The sequence below is a fragment of the Onthophagus taurus genome, chromosome 2 (genome assembly GCF_036711975.1).
Source record: "Onthophagus taurus isolate NC chromosome 2, IU_Otau_3.0, whole genome shotgun sequence".
Lineage (NCBI taxonomy): Eukaryota > Metazoa > Arthropoda > Insecta > Coleoptera > Scarabaeidae > Onthophagus > Onthophagus taurus.
The window spans coordinates 2,338,563-2,365,673 of record NC_091967.1 but is presented as its reverse complement, the minus strand read 5'-3'; the positions used below and the strand labels follow the sequence as shown (position 1 = coordinate 2,365,673).

General features: G+C 29.2%; 2 protein-coding genes and 3 long non-coding RNA genes across 7 annotated transcripts; 3 read left to right on the top strand and 2 right to left on the bottom strand.

Moving 5' to 3' along the window:
- The first annotated feature begins 309 nt into the window (after window positions 1–309).
- LOC139428889 (uncharacterized) lies at window positions 310–10,151 on the top strand. 3 transcript variants are annotated; one of them, XR_011639552.1, is made up of 3 exons: window positions 328–4,801; window positions 4,857–8,521; window positions 8,789–10,151. It is a non-coding gene; the product is annotated as an uncharacterized lncRNA (long non-coding RNA). The 3 variants fall into 3 exon arrangements; XR_011639553.1 differs by having other exon boundaries at window positions 331–3,498; window positions 3,587–4,801; window positions 4,857–10,151; XR_011639551.1 differs by having other exon boundaries at window positions 310–4,801; window positions 4,857–10,151.
- Window positions 6,390–7,894, bottom strand: LOC111417935 (protein phosphatase inhibitor 2-like). Its single transcript, XM_023050367.2, has 2 exons — window positions 7,815–7,894; window positions 6,390–7,766 (listed from the first exon to the last, which is right to left on the bottom strand). The coding sequence occupies exons 1-2, from the start codon at window positions 7,854–7,856 to the stop codon at window positions 6,510–6,512; spliced, it is 1,299 nt and encodes a 432-aa protein (XP_022906135.2). The 5' UTR covers window positions 7,857–7,894; the 3' UTR covers window positions 6,390–6,509.
- Window positions 10,152–13,299: 3,148 nt separating the features above from the next.
- On the top strand, window positions 13,300–16,094 carry LOC111417925 (uncharacterized). Its single transcript, XR_011639549.1, has 4 exons — window positions 13,300–14,715; window positions 14,775–15,327; window positions 15,380–15,805; window positions 15,858–16,094. It is a non-coding gene; the product is annotated as an uncharacterized lncRNA (long non-coding RNA).
- LOC139428888 (uncharacterized) lies at window positions 16,092–16,420 on the bottom strand. The gene is made up of 2 exons (XR_011639550.1): window positions 16,333–16,420; window positions 16,092–16,284 (listed from the first exon to the last, which is right to left on the bottom strand). It is a non-coding gene; the product is annotated as an uncharacterized lncRNA (long non-coding RNA).
- A 5,142-nt stretch (window positions 16,421–21,562) lies between these two features.
- LOC111417907 (EGF receptor activation regulator Star) lies at window positions 21,563–23,503 on the top strand. Its single transcript, XM_023050317.2, has 4 exons — window positions 21,563–21,788; window positions 21,848–22,047; window positions 22,107–22,309; window positions 22,366–23,503. Exons 2-4 carry the CDS (start codon window positions 21,858–21,860, stop codon window positions 22,918–22,920), a joined length of 948 nt encoding a protein of 315 aa, XP_022906085.1. The 5' UTR covers window positions 21,563–21,788; window positions 21,848–21,857; the 3' UTR covers window positions 22,921–23,503.
- Window positions 23,504–27,111: the final 3,608 nt, after the last annotated feature.

The following is a 27,111-nucleotide window of genomic DNA, read 5'->3' as shown; positions in this document are numbered from 1 at the left end:
TCCGAGAACCGTGATTATGGCCTGTTGGGATTAGAAATGAGTAGGGCTGGGAGAACGTGTAAAAAAGGAAAACAAAGGGATGAAACTTTAAAGTACTCTAGGGTGATGATGATATTAAATCTTTTCCTTTTGCTGTTTTCACTGATGATTTTAGTATGAATTTAGAGCTGGTTTATTAGCAGTTGCGATGAGTCAACACAAATCCTTGGTTTTCTGTATAATACGAGACCTCAAATATTGGTTATGAGAATCAAAGAAGCCTGTTCGATTTAGTTTATTCAGCTCTACAGAAAAATATTGGCAGCTTTGAAAAAGGTAAAGTTTATTTTTCTTTAAACATGTACTATTTATTTCTCAAACTATCGTAAAAAGCAACCTATCTATAGGCAAATCTAAATTAAAGATCAATTTTTATAGAATATTTATGAAAACAACCTATTTTAGTTGCTCTATTTGTTATTCAGCGCCAGTTTGTTGAATATTTTTATTCAACTAAAACTTATCTTCTTTTTTTTTAATTATATCATTAAATATAAACAATGAAGATAATAGAAAACTATTGAATACGAATAATAGACCCAATCAACCAATATTAACGGAAATAATAGGCGCTATATAACAGGAATCACAAGCAAGATTGTTATCTATCAATTACGGCGATAGTTCACGTCCGGAGAATATTACGGGTTGATGGTTTCCCATAGGATTCAACAACACCGCCGACACGAAACGTGAAATCAATCCTTCATCAATATTGCAAGCCGGCGATTAGGCTTGCTGTCGCCTTTCCGAACAATTATCAACATATGCGAGGGCAGGCACCTGCAAACGTTATTGATTTTGTGGTCATTTCTATCGATTTCCCGACCCTTTTCCCGTTGTTAGAGCCCACATCAATCATAAAATAATTGTCCTTTAATTGTGTGCGGCTTTCATTTTGGTGTAGGGACCTCCAATTCGACGAGTTCTTCGTTTTGTCCCGTATTACCTTCATTTTGCAAACATATCGTTTTAATTGCCTCATATTTACCGATTTATAACAAAGCTTTGTAATTTCAGAGTGGTGTAAAAATCTTTTTGTAATTCGCGACGGTAATCAAAGCTATAACAGTACTCAAACGGGTGCTGTAATGAGACTCCTTACAGCATCCGATGCTGTAATGAGATTTTAGTAACATTTTATGGAACCAGTTCAAGTTGGTGACATTGGGTCAATAATTTTTCTAGTTGTCAATGTGACAATTTTTGTTTATTAATGTTTAAACACGTTCTTAGCATCAAATACAAGGTCCACAATGATGAGGACATTGAACTTTGAGCAATTTCTCCCATTTTGGGAGGTGTACATGAAACATTTTTGTCAGGTGAATACATTTTGTGTTTTGACAGTTTCAAATTTATATTTTTAAGTGTTACCAACTGCTACATACCTATTTCCCTACATTGTCAAAATTTATTTTAATTTTGTTAAAAAAGAGGATAAAAACGCGAATTACAAAAAATAACATAAAAAACACGTTTCATAAGACTTAAAGCACTCATTCATTAAAAATCTCGTGGCTTCGCCACTCGTTTTTAAACTTGAATTAGTGCATTTCAAACGTGTCTTACGAAACTTGTTTGTTAATATACTATTTTGTAATTCGCGACGGTAATGAAAGCTCTAACAGTACTCAAATGGGTGCTGTAATGAGACTCCTTACAGCATCCGATGCTGTAATGAGATTTTAGTAACATTTTATGGAACCAGTTCAAGTTGGTAACATTGGGTCATTAATTTTTCTAGTTGTCAATGTGACAATTTTTGTTTATTAATGTTTAAACACGTTCTTAGCATCAAATACAAGGTCCACAATCATGAGGACATTAAACTTTGAGCAATTTCTCTTATTTTGGGAGGTGTACATGACACATTTTTGTCAGGTGAATACATTTTGTGTTTTGACAGTTTCTAATTGTCAATTCAAATTTATATTTTTAAGTGTTACCAACTGCTACATACCTATTTCCCTACATTGTCAAAATTTATTTTATTTTTGACAAAAATAAAGATTAAAAACGCGAATTACAAAAAATAGCATAAAAAACACGTTTCATAAGACTTAAAGCACTCATTCATTAAAAAACTCGTTTTTCAACTTGAATTCGTGCATTTCAAGCGTGTCTTACGAAACTTGTTTGTTAATATACTATTTTGTAATTCGCGACGGTAATGAAAGCTCTAACAGTACTCAAACGGGTGCTGTAATGAGACTCCTTACAGCATCCGATGCTGTAATGAGATTTTAGTAACAATTTATGGAACCAGTTCAAGTTGGTAACATTGGGTCATTAATTTTTTTAGTTGTCAATGTGACAATTTTTGTTTATTAATGTTTAAACACGTTCTTAGCATCAAATACAAGGTCCACAATGATGAGGACATTGAATTTTGAGCAATTTCTCTTATTTTGGGAGGTGTACATGAAACATTTTTGACAGTTTCTAATTGTCAATTCAAATTTATATTTTTAAGTGTTACCAACTGCTACATACCTATTTCCCTACATTGTCAAAATTTATTTTAATTTTGTTAAAAAAAAGGATAAAAACGCGAATTACAAAAAATAGCATAAAAAACACGTTTCATAAGACTTAAAGCACTCATTCATTGAAAAACTCGTGGCTTCGCCACTCATTTTTTAACTTGAATTCATGCATTTCAAGCGTGTCTTACGAAACTTGTTTTTTACTATACTATTTTGTAATTCGCGACGGTAATCAAAGCTATAACAGTACTCAAACGGGTGCTGTAATGAGACTCCTTACAGCATCCGATGCTGTAATGAGATTTTAGTAACATTTTATGGAACCAGTTCAAGTTGGTGACATTGGGTCATTAATTTTTCTATTTTTTGGTGATTTTCTTTCCATTTTATGTGTATAAATTAAACTTCGTTTTTTGCACTTTAATGGATTTTTATTTTTAATTTTTACTCAACCGCACTACTCTGGGTCCCTTGGACATCAACCCCCCCATCCCTATCAATTTATAGGACTCTGTATAACAACCAACCTAAAATATCCCCCTAGGTTAAACGAGGATAACAAAACAAGATGTCATTTTGTTATTGCAATAACTCTGGATCTCATGGACATCATACCTATCCCTTAATATCCTACCCATAACCATTAAAAAACCCCCCTCTTCCTCCCTATTTTTTAAAAAAGTGGTTTTAATAATTATTGCTGTATGCGTTATAATAATTCGTTACTATTCTCAAATTATGTTTTGACTTCAAATATATTGCCAAACGGGAAAAATAAAATATCCCCAAACAAATTAACACATAACCTCAAATTAACTTTGACAACGAATTCCATGACGCTTCAATTATCTAAACTGTTTTCATCTTTCATAATCGCAACTTAAAAGAATAATTTACATAATCTAACGGTAGGAACAAGTGAGGAATTGCCAAATGAATGAATCTAATGTATATTTTGTAAGGAATTGACGTAAGTTTTATTATTGTATTAATTTAAGAATTCACTTAATTTAGCACGTTAATCCGAGATTTATTTAAGAAAATTTGTATTTATGTAGGATATCTCCTGAAGATGCTGTGTAAACACAGTGAAACCGGTTGAGTAAAAATTAAAAATAAAAATCCATTAAAGTGCAAAAAACGAAGTTTAATTTATATTAATTTTTCTAGTTGTCAATGTGACAATTTTTGTTTATTAATGTTTAATCACGTTCTTAGCATCAAATACAAGGTCCAGAATGATGAGGACATTGAACTTTGAGCAATTTCTCTTATTTTGGGAGGTGTACATGAAACATTTTTGTCAGGTGAATACATTTTGTGTTTTGACAGTTTCTAATTGTCAATTCAAATTTCTATTTTTAAGTGTTACCAACTGCTACATACCTATTTCCCTACATTGTCAAAATTTATTTTAATTTTGTTAAAAAAAAGGATAAAAACGCGAATTAAAAAAAATAGCATAAAAAACACGTTTCATAAGACTTAAAGCACTCATTCATTGGAAAACTCGTGGCTTCGCCACTCGTTTTTGAACTTGAATTCGTGCATATCAAACGTGTCTTGCGAAACTTGCTTTTTAATATACTATTTTCTAATTCGCGACGATAATCAAAGCTATAACAATACTCAAACGGGTGCTGTAATGAGACTCCTTACAGCATCCGATGCTGTAATGAGATTTTAGTAACATTTTATGGAACCAGTTCAAGTTGGTAACATTGGGTCATTAATTTTTCTAGTTGTGTATGTGACAATTTTTGTTTATTAATGTTTAAACACGTTCTTAGCATCAAATACAAGGTCCACAATGATGAGGACATTGAACTTTGAGCAATTTCTCTTATTTTGGGAGGTATACATGAAACATTTTTGTCAGGTGAATACATTTTGTGTTTTGACAGTTTCTAGTTGTCAATTCAAATCTCTAAAATTTGTTTTTTATTTAAATCAATTGTCATTGACAAATTTTTATAAAAAAACGGTCTGTACCACCCTAGATACCATGTTCTATGACCACGCTTTATAATATTTTCCACTAAATAATAAGTAAGGTTGTGTATATTCTAAACGAAGTTGTCACTGATTGTCACTTTAAAGACGAAGCCACTAATCTCTCGTCACTTGGCTAATATCTACGTTTTGAAATTAAAACTCGTGAGCAATATATTAAGATAACATAATTAAGTGCTATAATTAAAATTTGAATATTATTTAAAAATCAGAATTACTGGAAGAATCTGAGTCTTCCGCTAGTTGGATGATGACAGGAGGTAAATCAGTTATTAATGAATTTCCCGTTAATGTTGTCCAATCTTTTTTAATTAGTTCTTCACAGTGGCGAACACTATTTGCCCACATCTCCGGAGTGTAATGACCAAGAGCTTTTTGCCAAGTCTCCTTGACACGACAGATCTTTTTCTCCGAGCTGGACTGAACATGTTTATTGTAATAAGTTTTTTCAGAACGCCCAACATAGTTCAATGGGATTATATTGGCAATTGTATGGAGGAAGGCGAAGAACAGTATGGCTATGGTCTCTTATTAATTTGTCAATTTCAAAGGATTTTTCAATTTGAGGCTTGTAATAACGGATTATTTTCCATAACGATTTTTTATTTAAAGTTGGTTCAAACCAAAACTGTATATTATGTTCAGTTAACCATTTTTTCATATCATTTTCTTTTGTGCAGAAACTTGGAGCTTTCTCGATTTGTTTTGAGTGATATGGAGCATTATCCATTACTACCGCACACTTCGCACCCAAATTATTTAATGCTGGAAGTAATTGATTTTTCTCCCATTCCATAAAAATAATTGACGTCATATTTTTATGATAATCTCTGTGCTCCGTGTTGTCACTGAGCAAGAGATCGCAATTTGGCAAAAACCCTGACGAACTGCCTGCGTGCAAGATTGTAAATCCTTTTCCTTCGCCTCCTGCTCTTTGCGGAATACCGAATCTTTCATTTTCATTTACCCATTGATAAACTTGGGTGCCATTTCCGTAAATCCAAGTTTCGTCAAGAAAAACAAAAGTATACTCTCCGGATTCTAGGTATTGCAAGTATGTCTTTAAAAATGTAATTCTTTTTGAAACTATATGTGGTTGTTCAATTAACACTTTTCTATTGCTAATCTTTTTATATCTATATCCCATAGATTTTATAATTTTATGTAATTTTGATCAACCATTAGTAAAATCACATTCATTTCTTGCAAAATTAAGTAAATCATTAAGATTAAAACACTGTTTCTTTTCATGCAATTTTTGTATTTGTCTTCCTAACTCTTCTTTAATAAAATATAAATTATTATCCGTTTTGTAGTTCATTTTACAACGCCCTTGTGTTTTTGGTTTTTTTGCAGTTTGATATTTTTTGTAGGTTTGAATAATTTTAAAAACCGTCGTGCTGTGAACCTAATACAATTATGTTGAATATAAATTTAATTTTAAAACTCAATACACATACATCAAAAATACGTGAAGCTTTATCACATATATATTTTAAATTCGTATTTGGTGTCTCCGTCTGTACTTCTTCACAATACCTAATTATAGAGTTTCTTTCGCGTTTAGACAGTTGACATCCCGTTCCACCCTTTCTTAACATTTTTATGGTAGATTTAGCAGCAAAAAAATTATATGAAAATTGTTTTTTAATCAATCTTAAAAAATTTTATAGACAGTGGTGGCACACAATTAAAGTAAAAGTCACGACATGCGCTTTTACTTTCAATACCAACTTGACGACACTTTGACAATTGATTTAAATAAAAATCAGATTATATTAAAATATATGAATGAAATTATTTTATATAAAACTAAAATATAAAATTTAAATCTAAAAAAATCGTATCTCAAGAACGAATTCAGATTTAATGCACCATAAATAAAATTGAATATTTTGTAAATATAAAGAAACTATATTTATGAACAATACAAAGCCAGTAACGCAATCAACTCGCAACATCTTCTTCTCATCTTTTTGAATCATCCATGTGAATCTTCATCAATCTTGTTACATCGTTTTTATATTTTGATTCATTTTCAATCACACCTTCTTTATGTTCATCATTAGATGTTTCAACATTTAAATTTTTAGAATCACCTTCTTTTTCTTGATCATCTAGTACTTGAATCTCTAAATCATCTTCGTTAGGTTTATAATCAATATAAAATAATTTTATTAGTTTCATCACTTTAACCTCCGATTCATCTTTAATATTTTCATCTATTTCTCGGTAATCTTCGTTGTCAGAGTACGTTGTTTTTAGTTCTTTTACTTTATGTACAATATAGCCGTTCTTTTTGCTGTTGGATTCATTGCTAAAATCATCTAATTCATTGTAATCATCGTTTTCTTCGCCATCTCCTTCAAAATCGATGGAAAACGATTTAATTAGTTTCTTAACTTTTAGTTCTTTATTTTTGAGTTCAAAATCGATTTTCCATGGTTCTTGAATATTCTCATCGTTATCGATATTCTTTTCAAAATCATCCTTTAAAAATAAATTGAATATTTTTATTGCTTTAAGTTCCGCATTTTTGAGTTCCAAATCGTTGTTCAATTCATCTTCTATGTTTTCATCGTCATCATCTTCCGTATCGATTATTGTTTTTACTTTAAATACATGATCTTTAATTGCACCTTTATTATTTTCATCATTTGGCTCTTTTAGTTCCTCAACTTTGAATTTCTCCTTTTTAGGTTGCATATTATTTCCATCGATTTCTTCGTACTCATCATCATAACTTTCTTCGTATTCAATAGAAAACGATTTAATTAATTTCTTCAGTTTATGCTCTTTATTTTTAAGCTCAAAATCGACTTTAAACGGATCATTATTTTCAAAATCTTTCGATTTAAACAAATTTAATAATTCCATTGCTTTTAATTCGGTGTCTTTTAATTCATTATTAATGTCCCAATTGTCGTCGTCATCATCATCATCATCGTCGGTTTTAACTAGTGTTTTTACTCTAAAAATGTTATTTTTAACATCGGCTTCTTCGTTTTCATCGTTATGAATCTCGTTTGGTTTCATTAACGCATAAGGATTTTGCAAATTCATTAAATTGGGTAATTTAGGAAGAGAAAAGTCCATTTTTTCGCTTAAATTTGATTTCGTTGGAACTAAAACAACCCAGCCTAAAGGAATCCAATTTTTACTTTTTAATATTGAATTTAAATCCAAATTTTGTTCTAAATCGTCACGAAGTGATTGGATTAGTGCCTAAAAAAGAATTTAAATTAAAAATAAATGTTAATAATGTTCCCTTACATTTTTGAAATAAAAGATTGCTAAATATAGTAAAAGTTTCATGATTGTTACTGTCTAAATCTTAAAGATCAGTGGGAGAACATAAAAAGGAAATAAATTAACGTGATTTATTAATAATCCCATAAAATCTTTCGCTCAATTTCTAATTAAACGAACCAATTCTTTACGTCACATTGATCGATTAAACTCTTTTGGCCAGGACAAAGAAAATGTTTACGTCCCAAACCGTTGTTTGGAATTGGTCGTTTCATTGTTATATTATATAAGGAGGCCCGCATCACGCGATTCTAACAGGCTTGAAACGAACCTCCCTCACATTTTACACTTCACGGAGCGGGAGCAACGGAATGGAAAGCGGTAATAAAAGGTCCGCAGGTAGCAGGTGACAAGTTCCGCGTGCTCTGTAGGTGGTCTTAGGCACGTTGCGGAATGCTGTCTCTGCAAATAGGGCACAAAAGAAGGATTTGTGCCGCGCCGAAGGGTTCCTTCGCTATTCCTTGTTCGTTTTCTAAGCTCACCAGAGTCCTCACTTGTATTTACTCAACACTAAGAATGATTTGAAGCATCATGGATTGATGGAAACGATTTGACATATACGTTTATATCAGTAGAATCTCGTAAGTTAATTTAACCATGAAATGAGGAACAAAATTGACCAATTCTAAAATTATTGGTTTTAATGGTGACATTATTTTTTCTTTTTATGGGTAAGTTATAACAATCGTTAATTTTCTAAAACGATCTTTTTCCCCCCATTTTTGAAGTAACCAAGGTAGAATTACGAACGTTTTTCATTGTAATTGGATTACTTTATCACACTTAACGTCTAGATTCCAGCATTTAATTTACTTCTAATGTTAAAGACTTGTAAGAATAATTAACTATTTATAATGTTTATTTTATTTTAGTTAATGTCAATTTATCTTAATTATTTTACAATTATTTACATGTTCTTCTTCTTCTTTCTTTTTTAGATTGTTGGCAAACTGAGACACTTAACACCAAACCATTTCTGCAACTGTTCATTAACCTTTGCTCCAGAGGTGACATATCTTGACGTTATCTTGTACAAAGGACTAACTTGGAAATCACACATTAGTTGCAAAACCAGAAAGGCAACGATTGTGCTTACCCAGTGTCGAAGGGCAATAGATATTGCCCTTCTAGTGGTGCCCCTAGATATTTTTATCAGGGAGGTGACCGTGATGGCGTTGCTTCGATTGCGGTCAGTGGATAATAAGCAGATTGTAAAAATAGGAATAGTCTTTGGCATTGAAACGATACCCCAGAACAACTTCTTCAGAACAACCAGACCATCTACACTGATGGATTAAAGAAGGCTGGAAGCTCCGGAGCCGAAATTTTCTCGCGCGATCTTTAGCTATACCTTTTCACTTCGCTAGGGTCGTACTGCACGACTGTTCAGGCCGAAATAACTGCTATAAATGTAGCAACCAATGTGATCATCGAGTTCAAAAAAGTTGGCAGAAATGTTGTAATCTGCACAGGTAGCAGACAGGCTATGCTGGCGGTTAGTAGGCATTGAAGTAGGCATAGTAGGAATTTCGGATATAAAGAACATACCGTTCTGTTCTATATTAACGTTCATTAAAACCTTGGGTTGGTTTTCTGATCCCTGATTGAACTGTAAAATGTGGGAATGTACAAAGGGACCGCTGGAACTTAAGTGCTGTGAAGGACTTCACCTCCACGTGAAGCTACATACATACCTCGTCTTTTTCTTTATAGCTTCCAGCATATCAGAAGTACTTATTCTTGAAAAAAAGAAGCCGTCATTTTGATTAGGTTCTCTTCCAGCTTGGCTTTGATCATCTTTGTGAGCAACCCACTTTTCCAGACGAAGTCAACATCAAATACCATCTCCTAGACTATCCAACGTACTAATGAAACTCGCCGCGTGTTGTATAGCTGCTTTACTTTCCCTAAATCCAAATTGATTTTTCGGAATCCAGATTGATTAATTTCTGCTTCTTCTTGCATTCGCTCCAGTAAAATTCTTTCAGAAATCGTGTTCTTTCCCGGTTTAGATATTGTTTAGGAATGTTGCATTTTCAGAAAGCACCTTGAGTTGAATTTAGATAATATTCATTTTTGAATTGTATGGTTAATTTCATTAAAAAAAAATTAATCAGTTAAGTGATGAGCTTCACCAGGCGTAATCAAAATTTCCGCAGGTGTCCGCACTTTAGCTTCATTGTGAGACTTTAAAAGCTCGATGTTTTATCCCGTGTAAATAGTTGATGGGCTGGATTATAACGATGGATTCGGAGGAAAAGTGGGTCACGAAGCGAGTTGTTAGCAATTTAAACAGTCCTGCAGAACAAAAGTGAACCACTTTTTCACGAAATTACTTTTTCAAGTTTGATTTTTTTCTGTTATTTGGTGTATTTGTTGATTTTAATAGAATTTATGTATAACGTTTAAAATGAAATGGAATTTATTAATGGTGATAGTGTACACGCAAAGTTGTATGTGGATAATTACGTTTATACATGCAACGTTTCATGTGAAGTGGTGATACAAAGTATGTAACATAAAAAGAGAGCACAGAATGTTATGAACATATTGTTGAGTTTAAAATAGATGATGCTTGGATTTAAAATATACATAGTTCGCGTTATATGTAAAAATAATAAAAACGCGTTTCATAAAAATGCATATTGATCCTCTTAGAAAATCCTAAGGGTGAATACATATTCATGCACACGTGACGCAGCGGCTGACTACGGCATTCTGAGTTGCGAAACAATAATTGAATTCTAACGCAACGTCGACGTCATTTAAAAATCGCTTCCTGTAAACCCTTACTTTTTATCTACATCGGATCGTGACGGCGAATTTCCGGTCGGAATTTTGCTTTAGTAATTCTACACCTCTTCGATATTTTGCAACGCATATGCATAAAATAGTCTATTAAAAAAACAAGTTTCGTAAGACACGTTTGAATTTAATTTTTTTTTAATAAATGAGTGCTTTAAGTCTTATGAAACGTGTTTTTTATGCTATTTTTTGTAATTCGCGTTTTTAATCTTTTTTTTTTCTCAAAAATAAAAGCAGTTGGTAACACCGTAACACTTGAAAATATTTAAACTTGCAACATTTCCTACAAAAATTTTTTATAATTTATATTTCAAGTCTATAACAACCAAATATGCAGAGCTTGATTAAAAAATTATTTATTGCACATTAAATTCGTTTTAAAATGATCTTTATTTTATAATGATATCTCAATTCGTCCATGAGATACGATTTTTTAAAATTCTATATTTTTAATTTTATTTTAAAAAGATTTTCTATGAGCATGATATTTTTCCTGAAATTTGTATTGAAATAATTCTCTCAAACGATGAAAACTTAATTAAGATAACATCTCTAACCCACCAATAGTTTTATGTTTCAATTCGCTTGTTAGCGCGCTGCTTTCAGCAAGAGCTTTGAAACACTCCGTTTTAATAAACAGCGTATTATAACCTTTACTTCAATATTCTCTGTATAATCTTATACAGATAATGCTGGGAATAATGAACTTCCTCGGAGATTGTATGAGAATTTTCAAGAAAACTCGAATTTTTTTAAACTACATTATTAAAATATTCATTTTTGTTTTCTTTTCACCTGGGTAATTCAATTAAACAAATTTTGCACTTAAAGGTGAAATGTGTTTATTATCACTCTACCGGTTTCGCTCCTTTCGGAGCATCTTCAGGAGTTCCAACACATACTATTCCTACGAACATGGTTAGAAGAAGAACTGAAACCAAAATTTGCTAGACATAAATTTCCAAAACATCTAAAAACAGATTTGATTCAAAGAATCATGACAAAAGATATAAAAACAGAAGTAAAAAAACATTATTCTATAATTAACGACATCAATATCCAACTATACTATACATACCAAGAATTAACTATCACTTTACACTTCGAAGAAATAATAGTAAACATAGAACAAACATATAAGGAGAAGTTGTTCCGAGAATGGGAAAAGAAAGACAAAAAATTGAAACAACTTCGAGAAGAACAAAGAATGGAGAAGAATAGGAATACGACATCAACAAGAGAGAATTTAACAACACATAAATTTCATAAAAGAGTTACAAATATGTCAAAGACACCGTTTAATCAAAACGAAATGAATTTACTAGAAAAAGGACTGAAATATTCCATATATAAAACAACCAACCTCAGAAAAACGGCATTAGAACTAGAAGCAGCTACGAGAGGACTGCCAAAAGAAGAAGAAATACACAAAACCTTACAACAAATACTAATGAAAGAAGAAACTAAAATAACAAAAAGAAAGAAAAAAATGATTTAATCTTTACTAAGGGCGATAAAAGTGCAGGTTTAGTCATTTTGGATAAGATAAATTATATAGAAAAAACCGAAAAATTCCTTAACGATAACAATTTCATAAAAACCCTAAAAAATCCTACTAACTCCTTTCATGAAAAAGTCAAGAAAATAATAAACAATAGTAAAACTACTTTAACGAAATATGGCAGAAATGTAAGATCAATCATCCCAATGAACCCGAAAATACCTAGATTGTATGCATTGCCTAAGCTGCATAAACAGAACATGCCCATAAGACCAATAATAACCAGCATCGACTCAAGTACTTACAAAATATCAAAATTTCTAATAGACATTTTCAAAACAAATATTAACTTCCAACCAACATACACTATTGGGAATAGATCAGAAATAATAACAGAACTGAGCACAATGTCACTGCCAAAAGATTTTATTATTCTATCCTTCGACATCGTCAACCTGTATACCAACATCCCCACGAGACAAACATTGAACATTATTAAAGACATTCTATCACATAACATAACAGACCTAAATGATCGTAATAACATTTTCAACCTATTCGAGATCAGTTTACAACAAAATTTCTGCAAATTCAATAATAATATATATTCATACGAAGAGGGTTTACCAATGGGGTCTCCTTTGAGCAGTTTGATCTCTGACATATTTCTAAATGAGATGGAAACTAAACTTATAATTAATAAAGATAATAATCCATATTTTGAAAACATAAAATTTTGGAAAAAGTATGTAGATGACATACTAGTCATTGTTAATACTAAAGACAAAAACACTATAAACAAGATTCATAAATATATTAACTCAATACACAGCAAGATACAATTTACGATAGAACAAGAGAAAAATAACGAAATAAACTACCTAGACATAAACATAAAAAGAACACAGGATAACGGTTTTATATTTAACACACTCATATCACTGTAACGCACATAAACTAGCTGCTTTTAGATCACACATACATAGAGCATACAATTCAAAAATCAACACAGAAAACCTTACCACCGAAATAAATACAATCTACCAAGTTGCGAAAAATAATAACTTCCCAACTCACATAATAAATAATATTATAAACAAACAACAGAAAAAACAAAAAATGATTAATTGTACCACCCTAAAGAATCAACACAATGAAGATCAAAGTATTTATTATAGAGCTATAACATTCCAAGGCAACATATCCAATAAAATAAAACAGAGTTTAAAACCAAGGACAGTACAATCTAACAGGACTGCTACATCCATTGTATTTTTGTAGTCCACTACGGGTTGGTTGCCCGCACTCTACGTCACACTATTTGCCACGCCTGGTATCTGTCTGTGTTTTTAGAGGTTATATGATAGACATTAATACGTCTAAAAACATAAAACTTCAAAAATAATATGAATACGTCTAGGATATAACGTCTAAAAATACACAGCAAATACATAGACCATAACAACAGCAGGGCGTGGAAAATGGTATGACGTAGTTTGTGGGCAGTTTGTCACAACAATGGATGTAGCAGTCCTGTTAGATTCTACTGTCCTTGGTTTAAAACAATATAATATAAACCTTAATTTCAAACCAAATAAAACATTAGAAAGAATGCTTATAAACAATAAGGACAAAATAAATAAACTGGACGACAATGGTGTGTACATACTAGAGTGCGACACTTGTAAAGCAGCGTACATTGGAGAAACAGGCAGAAGCCTTAGAAAAAGAATAAGAGAACATAAACACAAAAATAACTCCAACTTCGGAAATCACTTAACATTTAACTCAAAACATGAATTTAACGAAGATAAAAATTCCAGAATCCTTCATCATATCAATAAAAGTTACTATTTAGAAATAATGGAAAACTATGAAATTAATAAATTCCTCAACAACTGCCCTGATGTAACATGCCTAAACGAACAAATTATACCTACAAGAAGACCACTATATACCTATCTCAAACAACCATACACACCTCCACGAAAACCTCCCGAACTCTAAAAATAGCTGCTCTCTCTGTACCATTATATTTTTCAGTGTGTTTGATGTAGGGAGTTAATATGTTTATGTTCAAGGTTTATAGAACATAAGGTTACCTAATTCCCTATGCCTCTGTAGTATCGATTATTACCCCGCAAATTGACGTCACCGGTTCGATACAGTCAGAGTAAAAGATAGCCTATACGTGCATATACTGTGGTACAGTCTATACAAAATATTTAAACCTCGCATCGTGTTGTGTTGTTCATAGAACTAGCTACGTCACTGACCCACCTTGCCTCTCAGAGGAGGAGAATCGGTATTGGGTAACCTTATGTTCTATAGACCTTGGTTTATGTTGTAATACCTCATTTTAATCTGTTGAAAATCAACCTATTCAAAACAAGACATATTACCAACATTAAAATAGAAAATATACCATTGACAGTTTCAACATAACCTAAAATATAATAAAAAGTGATGTATGATAGCACATGTTTAGTGATTAACATTTTAATAGTGAATTAATTCAATAAAGTATCACATACATGTTTAGTTGTTCAAAAAATTGACGTAAGTTAAAATGTAAAATTATATAATAATAGAAAGTGTTGTAAAATTAATAACTTTAGGAATTCCTGAAGATGCTCCGAAAGGAGCGAAACCGGTAGAGTGATAATAAACACATTTCCCCTTTAAGTGCAAAATTTGTTTAATTTAATTACATAATTAAAAGTAAGATGTAGATCTAACGACATATTATTTAAATTTGGTTTAAAACACTTCCAGTTAACTGCACGTAATCGAATTACGGAGATTTAGTTGGATTCGCAAACTTTCCAGGAACAAAACTTCAAACAGTTCAAACAACTACCAACAACAACAACATGATTAATATGTTAGAAACACTATCAAAATAACCTATCTACTTACTCGAATTGCAGCAATATTTAATAAGATAATAACAAAAATAAAATTTATGATTTACTTTATTAGGGACAATTTATTGTTGGCGATAAATCTAAAAATCAATATAAATTGTAACGCAACACTAAGAAAGGAAATCGATTTGGTTAACGATCCTTTTTATAAAAGCTAAAAAAACTTAAACTTTTTCATCAGTTGAAGAGGTTTATCAGAATGATTGTAGTACTACTCTTTTCGTATATCTTAATAAATAGTGTCGTAAGTAAATAAAACAAATTTTTTTGAGATTAATATACCAAATCGATTTTAGATTTTTGGTGATAATGAATCTGAAGAACCCATAGTGAGACTTATGAACAATGTAATAAGAACCGATACCTCCGACATAAGAAACGTCGCAATTGATAATAAAGCGAACATGAACTACTCACTATACAGAGAAATCCCTAAAAAGGACCCAAAATGCGTTTGCCTTGTGATTTGTGCATGCTTTTGATTTATGTTACCAATAAACGAAGAAATTAATTAATTCGAAACCACAATTTTCTTTTAAACAATACCATATTAACTTTCTTAAATTAATCGGAATTAATTAAGGATTAATAAAATTAATATGTCGAAAACGAATATATAAATTCGTTATTGGCGGTTAAAAAAATGTTTAATTAAAGATTTTTAAGTCGTACCTAAATCGAAAATGTCGAAAATTACAACTTTGATAATTTGTTTTGTACATGTAAGTGGTTTAAAAAGAAAAAGTTTCTTTAAAAAAAAGTTATTTCTTTAAGATTATTTTAGTAAACAGCCGCCCGGAACCCAACAACGAAGTTGAACAACGTATTTTACACACCAACATTCACAATGATACCAGCCAAGGCGGAAATTTGTTTTTTAAAAATGACGGGAACGCAAAAGGTACTATAGAAAGAATTGAAAATTTCGATAACAGCAAATGTTTCAGCTTTATAATTCGTCTTTGCATGCCTTAAAATAAATTTATGTCAATAAATAAATATGAAAAGTAAGTTTTAATTGATTTATTTAGAATTATAAAAATTAATATGGACTTATTAATTTTCTTATTCCCTCGGTGGACGACGATTCCAAAGATTGTTTACAAGAACACACCACGTAACAAGTACACACTTTTCCATCGCGTTCAAATGTATCCATATTAAATCTTTGTTGAACTTCTTCTTCTTCAAATAAAGGTGCCTAAAATTAATTAATTAATTTAAACAAATAAAGGATTCTTACACAAACCGTGAAAACGTTGCATGTTAAACAAATTAAAATTGAAATTCGACAAAAAAATATCATCTTTGGTTTAATTTTCTTTGGTCAATTTTTGTTTAATGAGATATGTTACAATGAACAATTAAAATTTTTATATTCTTTAATATACACGGTGAATTAATTAATTAACTGATAAATAATTCTGCATTCGCTAACTCTATTCTACTTAGTTTGGTAAATGGTGCAGAGACTTGTTTTATGAACAACAGGATAACAGGATATTATTGGATCCATACGGTCGATCCCACTCATGTACTTATTGTATTACACAATTGGCTTTTGCTTCACCTCTTTTATTTACAGTTTCGGTTTACTACGGCTTTTAATACCGATATTCCGGGATTCCAAATACTCCCGAACGATTTATGAGCAGTATTGAAAACTGATACTACATTACAGCATCGGATGCTGTAAGGAGTCTCATTACAACACCTGTTTGAGTACTATAATAGCTTTTATTATCGTCGCGAATTACAAAAAAGATATTACAGGAGTTTGACGATGATATTCAAATTTAACTGAAGAGGCTTCCTCAAAAATAACATTTGATAATGAAACTATAATAAGCTGGGATTCGTCCAGTTCGATGTCCTTGCGAGATATTTTGCAAAGACGATTGACGCTTGAAGACGCAAACAGCTTTAGATGAAGCACTAACACGATTTTTGAAAAAAAAACTGGTACCAATGGATCGTATTTGAAAATAATGTACGATTAATTGTACTAGCAAGCTTAGAATCAGAAAGTTCTTTTTCTGTGGCCGATCAAATTTGCAGAAAAATAAAATTCGATCTTCCCTGAATGACGAAACTACCGATGCTCTGTGTTTTTTACGAGCTTATTTACTTAATACGGCTTTCAGGAAATTTTAAATTAGCATATTTTTTTACACTTTTAGGTTTTGTTTCAACATTTTTTTTCTTAATATTTTTCCAATCCAACCCAAAAATTATTATACATCATTTTAAAGAGAAAGCTTTGAGCTTTAATTTAGAATAAGTTTCATTCCTTACTTTCTATAAATACGGCTTCCAGGAATTTTTAAATTAGCATCTTTTTTGACACTTTTATGTTATACGAAAATGTAAGTTTTGTTTTAACATTTTTTTTCTCAATATTTTTCCAATCCAACCCAACAATTATTATACATCATTTTAAAGAGAAAGCTTTGAGCTTTAATTTAGAATAAATCTCATTCCTTAATTTCAATAAATACGGCATCCAGGAATTTTTAAATTAGCATCTTTTTTGACATTTTTAGGTTCTACCAAAATGTAGGTTTAATTTCAACATTTTTTTTCTACACATTTTTGTGATCCAACATAACAATTATTACACATCATTTTAAAGAGAAAGCATTGAGCTTTAATTTAGAATAAGTCTCATTCCTTACTTTCTATAAATACGGCTTCCAGGAATTTTTAAATTAGCATCTTTTTTGACACTCTTATGTTATACGAAAATGTAAGTTTTGTTTTAACATTTTTTTTCTCAATATTTTTCCAATCCAACCCAACAATTATTATACACCATTTTAAAGAGAAAGCTTTGAGCTTTAATTTAGAATACATTTCATTCCTTAATTTCAATAAACACAGCTTCCAGGAATTTTTAAATTAGCATCTTTTTTGACACTCTTATGTTATACGAAAATGTAAGTTTTGTTTTAACATTTTTTTTCTCAATATTTTTCCAATCCAACCCAACAATTATTATACATCATTTTAAAGAGAAAGCTTTGAGCTTTAATTTAGAATACATTTCATTCCTTAATTTCAATAAACACAGCTTCCAGGAATTTTTAAATTAGCATCTTTTTTGACACTCTTATGTTATACGAAAATGTAAGTTTTGTTTTAACATTTTTTTTCTCAATATTTTTCCAATCCAACCCAACAATTATTATACATCATTTTAAAGAGAAAGCGTTGAGCTTTAATTTAGAATAAGTCTCATTCCTTACTTTCTATAAATACGGCTTCCAGGAATTTTTAAATTAGCATCTTTTTTGACATTTTTAGGTTATACCAAAATGTAGGTTTAATTTCAACATTTTTTTCTACACATTTTTGTAATCCAACATAACCATTATTATACATCATTTTAAAGAGAAAGCTTTGAGCTTTAATTTAGAATAAGTTTCATTCTTTACTTTCTATAAATACGGCTTCCAGGAATTTTTAAATTAGCATCTTTCTTGACACTTTTATGTTATACAAAAATGTAAGTTTTGTTTTAACATTTTCTTTCTCAATATTTTTCCAATTCAACCCAACAATTATTATACATCGTTTTAAAGAGAAAGCTTTGAGCTTTAATTTAGAATAAATGTCATTCCTTAATTTCAATAAACACAGCTTCCAGGAATTTTTAAATTAGCATGTTTTTTGACATTTTTAGGTTATACCAAAATGTAGGTTTAATTTCAACATTTTTTTTCTACACATTTTTGTGATTCAACATAATCATTATTATGCATCATTTTAAAGAGAAAGCTTTGAGCTTTAATTTAGAATAAGTTTCATTCCTTAATTTCAATAAATACGGCATCCAGGAATTTTTAAATTAGCATCTTTTTTGACATTTTTAGGTTATACAAAAACGTAAGTTTTGTTTCAACACTTTTTTTCTGAATATTTTTCCAATCCAACCCAACAATTATTATACATCATTTTAAAGAGAAAGCTTTGAGCTTTAATTTAGAATACATTTCATTCCTTAATTTCAATAAACACAGCATCCAGAAATTTTTAAATTAGCATCCTTTTTGACATTTTTAGGTTCTACCAAAATGTAGGTTTAATTTCAACATTTTTTTTCTACACATTTTTGTGATCCAACATAACAATTATTACACATCATTTTAAAGAGAAAGCATTGAGCTTTAATTTAGAATAAGTCTCATTACTTACTTTCTATAAATACGGCTTCCAGGAATTTTTAAATTAGCATCTTTTTTGACACTTTTATGTCATATGAAAATGTAAGTTTTGTTTTAACATTTTTTTTCTCATTATTTTTCCAATCCAACCCAACAATTATTATACATCATTTTAAAGAGAAAGCTTTGAGCTTTAATTTAGAATAAATCTCATTCCTTAATTTCAATAAATACGGCATCCAGAAATTTTTAAATTAGCATCTTTTTTGACATTTTTAGGTTCTACCAAAATGTAGGTTTAATTTCAACATTTTTTTTCTACACATTTTTGAGATCCAACATAACTATTATTACACATCATTTTAAAGAGAAAGCATTGAGCTTTAATTTAGAATAAGTCTTATTCCTTACTTTCTATAAATACGGCTTCCAGGAATTTTTAAATTAGCATCTTTTTTGACACTTTTATGTCATATGAAAATGTAAGTTATGTTTTAACATTTCTTTTCTCAATATTTTTCCAATCCAACCCAACAATTATTATACATCATTTTAAAGAGAAAGCTTTGAGCTTTAATTTAGAATAAATCTCATTCCTTAATTTCAATAAATACAGCATCCAGGAATTTTTAAATTAGCATCTTTTTTGACATTTTTAGGTTCTACCAAAATGTAGGTTTAATTTCAACATTTTTTTTCTACACATTTTTGTGATCCAACATAACAATTATTACACATCATTTTAAAGAGAAAGCATTGAGCTTTAATTTAGAATAAGTCTCATTCCTTACTTTCTATAAACACGGCTTCCAGGAATTTTTAAATTAGCATCTTTTTTTGACATTTTTAGGTTCTACCAAAATGTAGGTTTAATTTCAACATTTTTTTTCTACACATTTTTGTGATCCAACATAACAATTATTACACATCATTTTAAAGAGAAAGCATTGAGCTTTAATTTAGAATAAGTCTCATTACTTACTTTCTATAAATACGGCTTCCAGGAATTTTTAAATTAGCATCTTTTTTGACACTTTTATGTCATATGAAAATGTAAGTTTTGTTTTAACATTTTTTTTCTCATTATTTTTCCAATCCAACCCAACAATTATTATACATCGTTTTAAAGAGAAAGCTTTGAGCTTTAATTTAGAATAAATGTCGTTCCTTAATTTCAATAAACACAGCTTCCAGGAATTTTTAAATTAGCATGTTTTCTGACATTTTTAGGTTATACCAAAATGTAGGTTTAATTTCAACATTTTTTTTCTACACATTTTTGTGATTCAACATAACCATTATTATACATCATTTTAAAGAGAAAGCATTGAGCTTTAATTTAGAATAAGTTTCATTCCTTAATTTCAATAAATACGGCATCCAGGAATTTTTAAATTAGCATCCTTTTTGACATTTTTAGGTTATACGAAAATGTTAGTTTTTGCTCAATATGTTTTAAATATAAGCAATAAAAGTTTTTGTTTACATCACTAAAATATATTTTAATCTCTGATGGTACTCTCAAATACCATTATCCCCCTGGAATGGGGGGATTGTATATTTTGCTAAAATTGATTCCAAAAGCCTTTACTGAGTGTATTTTGATAACGTTTTAATTCTGTCACAAAGTTTCAAAATTTTTGACTTCTTGTGGCACAAAGGGTTAAAGGTGTTTCTAGGTTCTTAACTCTAGAAGAGCTTGCATCACTCATTTTTAATAAATAAACACCATATTTACCACATTGCAGGCAATAATATGCCTAAGATGCAAATGCTAAGACAATCTTAAGACACCCATCTTGGAGTCATTCTTCGGTCAAGGGAACTTGCTTTAGAAGATGTAGAAGAGTACAGATTGTGTTTGCGAGTAATTCCTGACTCCAAAACTTAAGAAATGTGACGAGATGCTTGAAATCACATTGAATTTCTTGGCTTCTTCTTTTTTTATTGACATCATCCGGTTAATAATAAAAGATAAAGTTATTTGGCAATAAATAAAATTGTATATTTATTGCAAATAATTATTTTGAAGTAACACTATTTCGCGACCAAAATTTCATACCAAATGCATTTTATTAAAAAAGCTATAAACATTGAAATAACAAGTTGTTAATTATTGGTTGTAAGCAGCAGTCCAAAATTCTTGTGCATAAATAATTACGTTAAGTGTAGAATTCAATTGGTATTTTCACAAACAGGAAATTTACCATAAACTTTTACCTTTTATCTTAATTTTTAAAAAAGACCCATTGTCCCAACACTCCCAGGGAGGTGGAAGCCTAGACACTATACCTACTCTCTCTCCTCAAACCGAATCTTTATATCCCCATGCAATAAGAGCCATAATCCTTCGTATACCTTCGATCGTCGCCTTTACTTTTAAGAAACCGCTCTACCTCTCCTGTGTGTGTGTGTCACACCTGCATAATGGTCTTAGCAGTAGCAATTGGTAGACGAATTCATTTGCCCTAGTACTTCTAATCGCGTTAGAACATGTTTTTTTAATACCAAATCTTCGTGGGAGAACACTTCGACTTTTGAGGTTAGTTTTACTGTATTCTTTGTTTACTTTTTATGTATTACAAAATAAATTTATTTAAGGGGATGAAAAATGACGTTCCCAACAACAATAAGCGGAAGAGAAAATGTACAACCCACAGTGATACCACCTCAGACACCCACAAAGATGTCTAGTTTCATTTTTAATCCAACAATGTTTAAGAGGTTGATGCCTATATTTGCTTTTTTCATGGGTTTTGTAACTGTTTTGGTCGTTTTGTATATTTATATGAGAAATGCAGGTAAAATAGAGATTAAATCAAGTTTTAATTCAACATGGTGAGGCTTATACTTATTTTAGCGATGAGACATTACCAGTTTCAAGTTAATATGAGTAAGGATTATGAATTGTTGGAAGTTACTCAAGACAATCCCCAATTGATTGCTTATATTAGACAAATGCATCTACAACCAGTTAAAGAAACACAAACAGAACCTAATGATATTGTTTTAGATGAACCAAATGAAGAAATAGGTTATCTTTTAAAATTATTAAAAAATAAGGTTTGATTAATTATTTTATTAATCAGATTTATGTTTAAAAGTTTTTTTTGTAACAGAAAAACGGTGTTTTCGTAGAAGCAGGAGCTTATAATGATGGTAAAACCTCAGAAACACTATATTTAGAAAAAAAACTTGATTGGAATGGTTTATTAATTCAACCCGACCCAAGACATTATTTTAGTCTTAAAAAGCATGATCGTAAAAACTCACAAGCTGTTCATGGTTGTTTAAGCCCATCCCCGTATCCTAAAGAAGTCTCTTACCATCATGAAGATAGAGATGGTGTTAAAATAAACAGCATACATGCGAATTCAATTATAGAAGACACGGATATATTTAACACGCGCGTTAAATGCTTCCCACTTTACTCACTATTATTGGCCATGAACTCAACTAAAATTGATTATTTGACTTTGAAAACGGGCGGTACTGAGTTGCAAATTTTGGAAACTTTGCCCTTTGATAGGGTGGATGTTCAAGTTATTAATGTGCACATGAACAAAGATATTGAAAAAGATATTTTGAAAAAGTTTTTGTCTACGAAAAGATACGCTTTTTCGACGAACGTAAACGACAGTTACTTTTTTGTTTTGAAGAAAATGAGGAAATAAAACTTAAAATCGTTTTGAAATGAAAATGAAGGAAACGCAGAGCAATAATTGTTTCAAAGTTAACGGAAAAGACTGAAAAGAACGCATAAGTATTTTTGTATTGATGTATTTTTTCATCTTCGTTCCACTTTACATTTATTTTAGGGGTTAAATTAGTTTTTTTAATGTTTAAAAAAAATTCTTTCACTCCTCTCATGAATTAGAATTGATTCGAATCAATTTCTTCACACATAATTAATTAAAAATAAAATTACAGTGATTATAACCAAAAATTAATTAAAAACGGGTTCGTTTTATCCAAAGATCATTGTAATTTATTATGTTTGAACTCGTTTTAAATGCTTGATTAAATGAAGGATTGGAAAGAAAAGCATAAGATAAGATTAGACTCTAACATCACACTGTGGATTTTTTTGCTCACTCTGTATGAACTGATTTAACCTCTCATTAATTAATTTATTGCATTTATTTTTGAATTATAAGAACACAGTGCCTTGTAGCAACTTACACAACACAAACCACTTTTTTGTACTTAATTTAATCGTTTACGATTTATTTTTTAAATAAAAACACTAAAAAAATATACAGGGTGAGTTATTAGTATTCCCCTCCACTCGTTCTCAGCAGAAAATTTCATACAAAAGTTGTTCTAAATTAAATTCTAGAACGATTTTCTCAATAAAAAATATATATATAAAAATTTTGTTGAGCTTATATTCTTAATTATTGATTAAATCAAAAATTTTTATTAACAATATTTGTTTAGAATTACTTCAGTGTTTGTTAATACAATTTTTTGCTAACTTGAAATTTTAATTTCCCTCTGAATAGTACGCTATCAAAATTAATTATCTCAATAATTATTGTATTTATCAAAAAATGTTTTAAATAAAATTTGTTTCAATTTCGATTTTGAATCAATTATCTTAATAACAAAATTTTACATCTCTATTAATTAAGCGTCTAAGTGTAATTATGTATAAAAATGGAAAAATTAATATTTTGAGGTTATCTCCTTAATTATTGATTAAATCAAAAAATTTTGTTAACAATATTTGTTAAGAATTGCATCAGGAACAGTGTTTGTTAATACAATTTTTTGCTAACTTGAAATTTTAATTTCCCTCTGAATAGTATGCTATCAAAATTAATTATCTCAATAATTATTATTTTTATCAAAAAATGTTTTAAATAAAATTTGTTTCAATTTCGATTTTGAATCAATTATCTTAATAACAAAATTTTACATCTCTATTAATTAAGCGTCTAAGTGTAATTATGTATAAAAATGGAAAAATTAATATTTTGAGGTTATCTCCTTAATTATTGATTAAATCAAAAAATTTTGTTAACAATATTTGTTAAGAATTGCATCAGAAACAGTGTTTGTTAATACAATTTTTTGCTAACTTGAAATTTTAATTTCCCTCTGAATAGTATGCCACAAAAATTAATATTTTTAAGGTTATATCCTTATTGTTGATTTAATCAAAAAATTTTGTTAACAAAATTTGTTTAGAATTGCATCAGGAACAGTGTTTGTTAATACAATTTTGTGCTAACTTGAAATTTTAATTTCCCTCTGAATAGTATGCTATCAAAATTAATTATCTCAATAATTATTGTTTTTATCAAAAAATGTTTTAAATAAAATTTGTTTCAATTTCGATTTTGAATCAATTATCTTAATAACAAAATTTTACATCTCTATTAATTAAGCGTCTAAGTGTAATTATGTATAAAAATGGAAAAATTAATATTTTGAGGTTATCTCCTTAATTATTGATTAAATCAAAAAATTTTGTTAACAATATTTGTTAAGAATTGCATCAGGAACAGTGTTTGTTAATACAATTTTTTGCTAACTTGAAATTTTAATTTCCCTCTGAATAGTATGCTATCAAAATTAATTATCTCAATAATTATTGTTTTTATCAAAAAATGTTTTAAATAAAATATGTTTCAATTTCGATTTTGAACCAATTATCTTAATAACAAAATTTTACATCTCTATTAATTAAGCGTCTAAGTGTAATTATGTATAAAAATGGAAAAATTAATATTTTGAGGTTATCTCCTTAATTATTGATTAAATCAAAAAATTTTGTTAACAATATTTGTTAAGAATTGCATCAGGAACAGTGTTTGTTAATACAATTTTTTGCTAACTTAAAATTTTAATTTCCCTCTGAATAGTATGCTACAAAAATTAATATTTTTAAGGTTATATCCTTATTGTTGATTTAATCAAAAAATGTTGTTAACAAAATTTGTTTAGAATTGCATCAGGAACAGTGTTTGTTAATACAATTTTTTGCTAACTTGAAATTTTAATTTCCCTCTGAATAGTATGCTATCAAAATTAATTATCTCAATAATTATTGTTTTTATCAAAAAATGTTTTAAATAAAATTTGTTTCAATTTCGATTTTGAATCAATTATCTTAATAACAAAATTTTACATCTCTATTAATTAAGCGTCTAAGTGTAATTATGTATAAAAATGGAAAAATTAATATTTTGAGGTTATCTCCTTAATTATTGATTAAATCAAAAAATTTTGTTAACAATATTTGTTAAGAATTGCATCAGAAACAGTGTTTGTTAATACAATTTTTTGCTAACTTGAAATTTTAATTTCCCTCTGAATAGTATGGTACAAAAATTAATGTTTTTAAGGTTATATCCTTATTGTTGATTTAATCAAAAAATTTTGTTAACAAAATTTGTTTAGAATTACTTCAGGAACAGTGTTTGTTAATACAATTTTTTGCTAACTTGAAATTTTAATTTCCCTCTGAATAGCATGCTATCAAAATTAATTATCTCAATAATTATTGTTTTTATCAAAAAATGTTTTAAATAAAATATGTTTCAATTTCGATTTTGAATCAATTATCTTAATAACAAAATTTTACATCTCTATTAATTAAGCGTCTAAGTGTAATTATGTATAAAAATGGAAAAATTAATATTTTGAGGTTATCTCCTTAATTATTGATTAAATCAAAAAATGTTGTTAACAATATTTGTTAAGAATTGCATCAGGAACAGTGTTTGTTAATACAATTTTTTGCTAACTTGAAATTTTAATTTCCCTCTGAATAGTATGCTACAAAAATTAATATTTTTAAGGTTATATCCTTATTGTTGATTTAATCAAAAAATGTTGTTAACAAAATTTGTTTAGAATTACTTCAGGAACAGTGTTTGTTAATACAATTTTCTGCTAACTTGAAATTTTAATTTCCCTCTGAATAGTATGCTATCAAAATTAATTATCTCAATAATTATTGTTTTTATCAAAAAATGTTTTAAATAAAATTTGTTTCAATTTCGATTTTGAACCAATTATCTTAATAACAAAATTTTACATCTCTATTAATTAAACATCTAAGTGTAATTATGTATACAAATTTAAAAATTATTATTTTGAGGTTATCTCTTTAATTATTGATTAAATCAAAAAAAGATGTTGACAAAGTTTGTTTAGTATTGTTTCAGGAACAATTTTTGTTAACACAATTTTTTTCTAACTTGAAATTTTAATTTCCCACTGAACAGTATGCTGTTCTTTTAATCAGAACAAGTGGAGGGGGGAAATCGTATCGTTTTGTTATAAAAGTTCCGTGCCCATTACGTAAAATTATTTTCACTTATACAAGTTGTTCCATTTAAACGTAACGGAAACTACGTAAATTTATTTAAATGGTATACACCTGTATGTTTTATCATATTATGAATACAACTAAATTTGTTTATACAACCGTATATGTTACTATTTCAGTGTTGATACTTCCTGAGATATTCAAAATGTGCCTATTACAGGATCTTTTTGAAAACGATATAAAAACGACATTTTTTCTGATTTTGCCTTGAAATCACGTCAGGCAATAGTCAAAGCCAGTAGATAGATGATAGTAATCAAAAATATTGGATACAGGATGTGTTTAAAAAGCTCAGTTACTTTTAATGTTTTTCAAATGGCTTTTACTTAAGTTTTTTAAATGGAACACTCTGTATATTGTATGCTAATTGAATTGCTGATCAAGTTCCCTTTAATTAATGATAAGTATGTCATATAACTTTAATAGTTTTCCTGATATTTAGAATTTAAAGAAAAATGTGTAATAAAATGTCATTATTATATTTAAAAAATTGACAGAATGTAATATATTCTGTCCTTTTTTT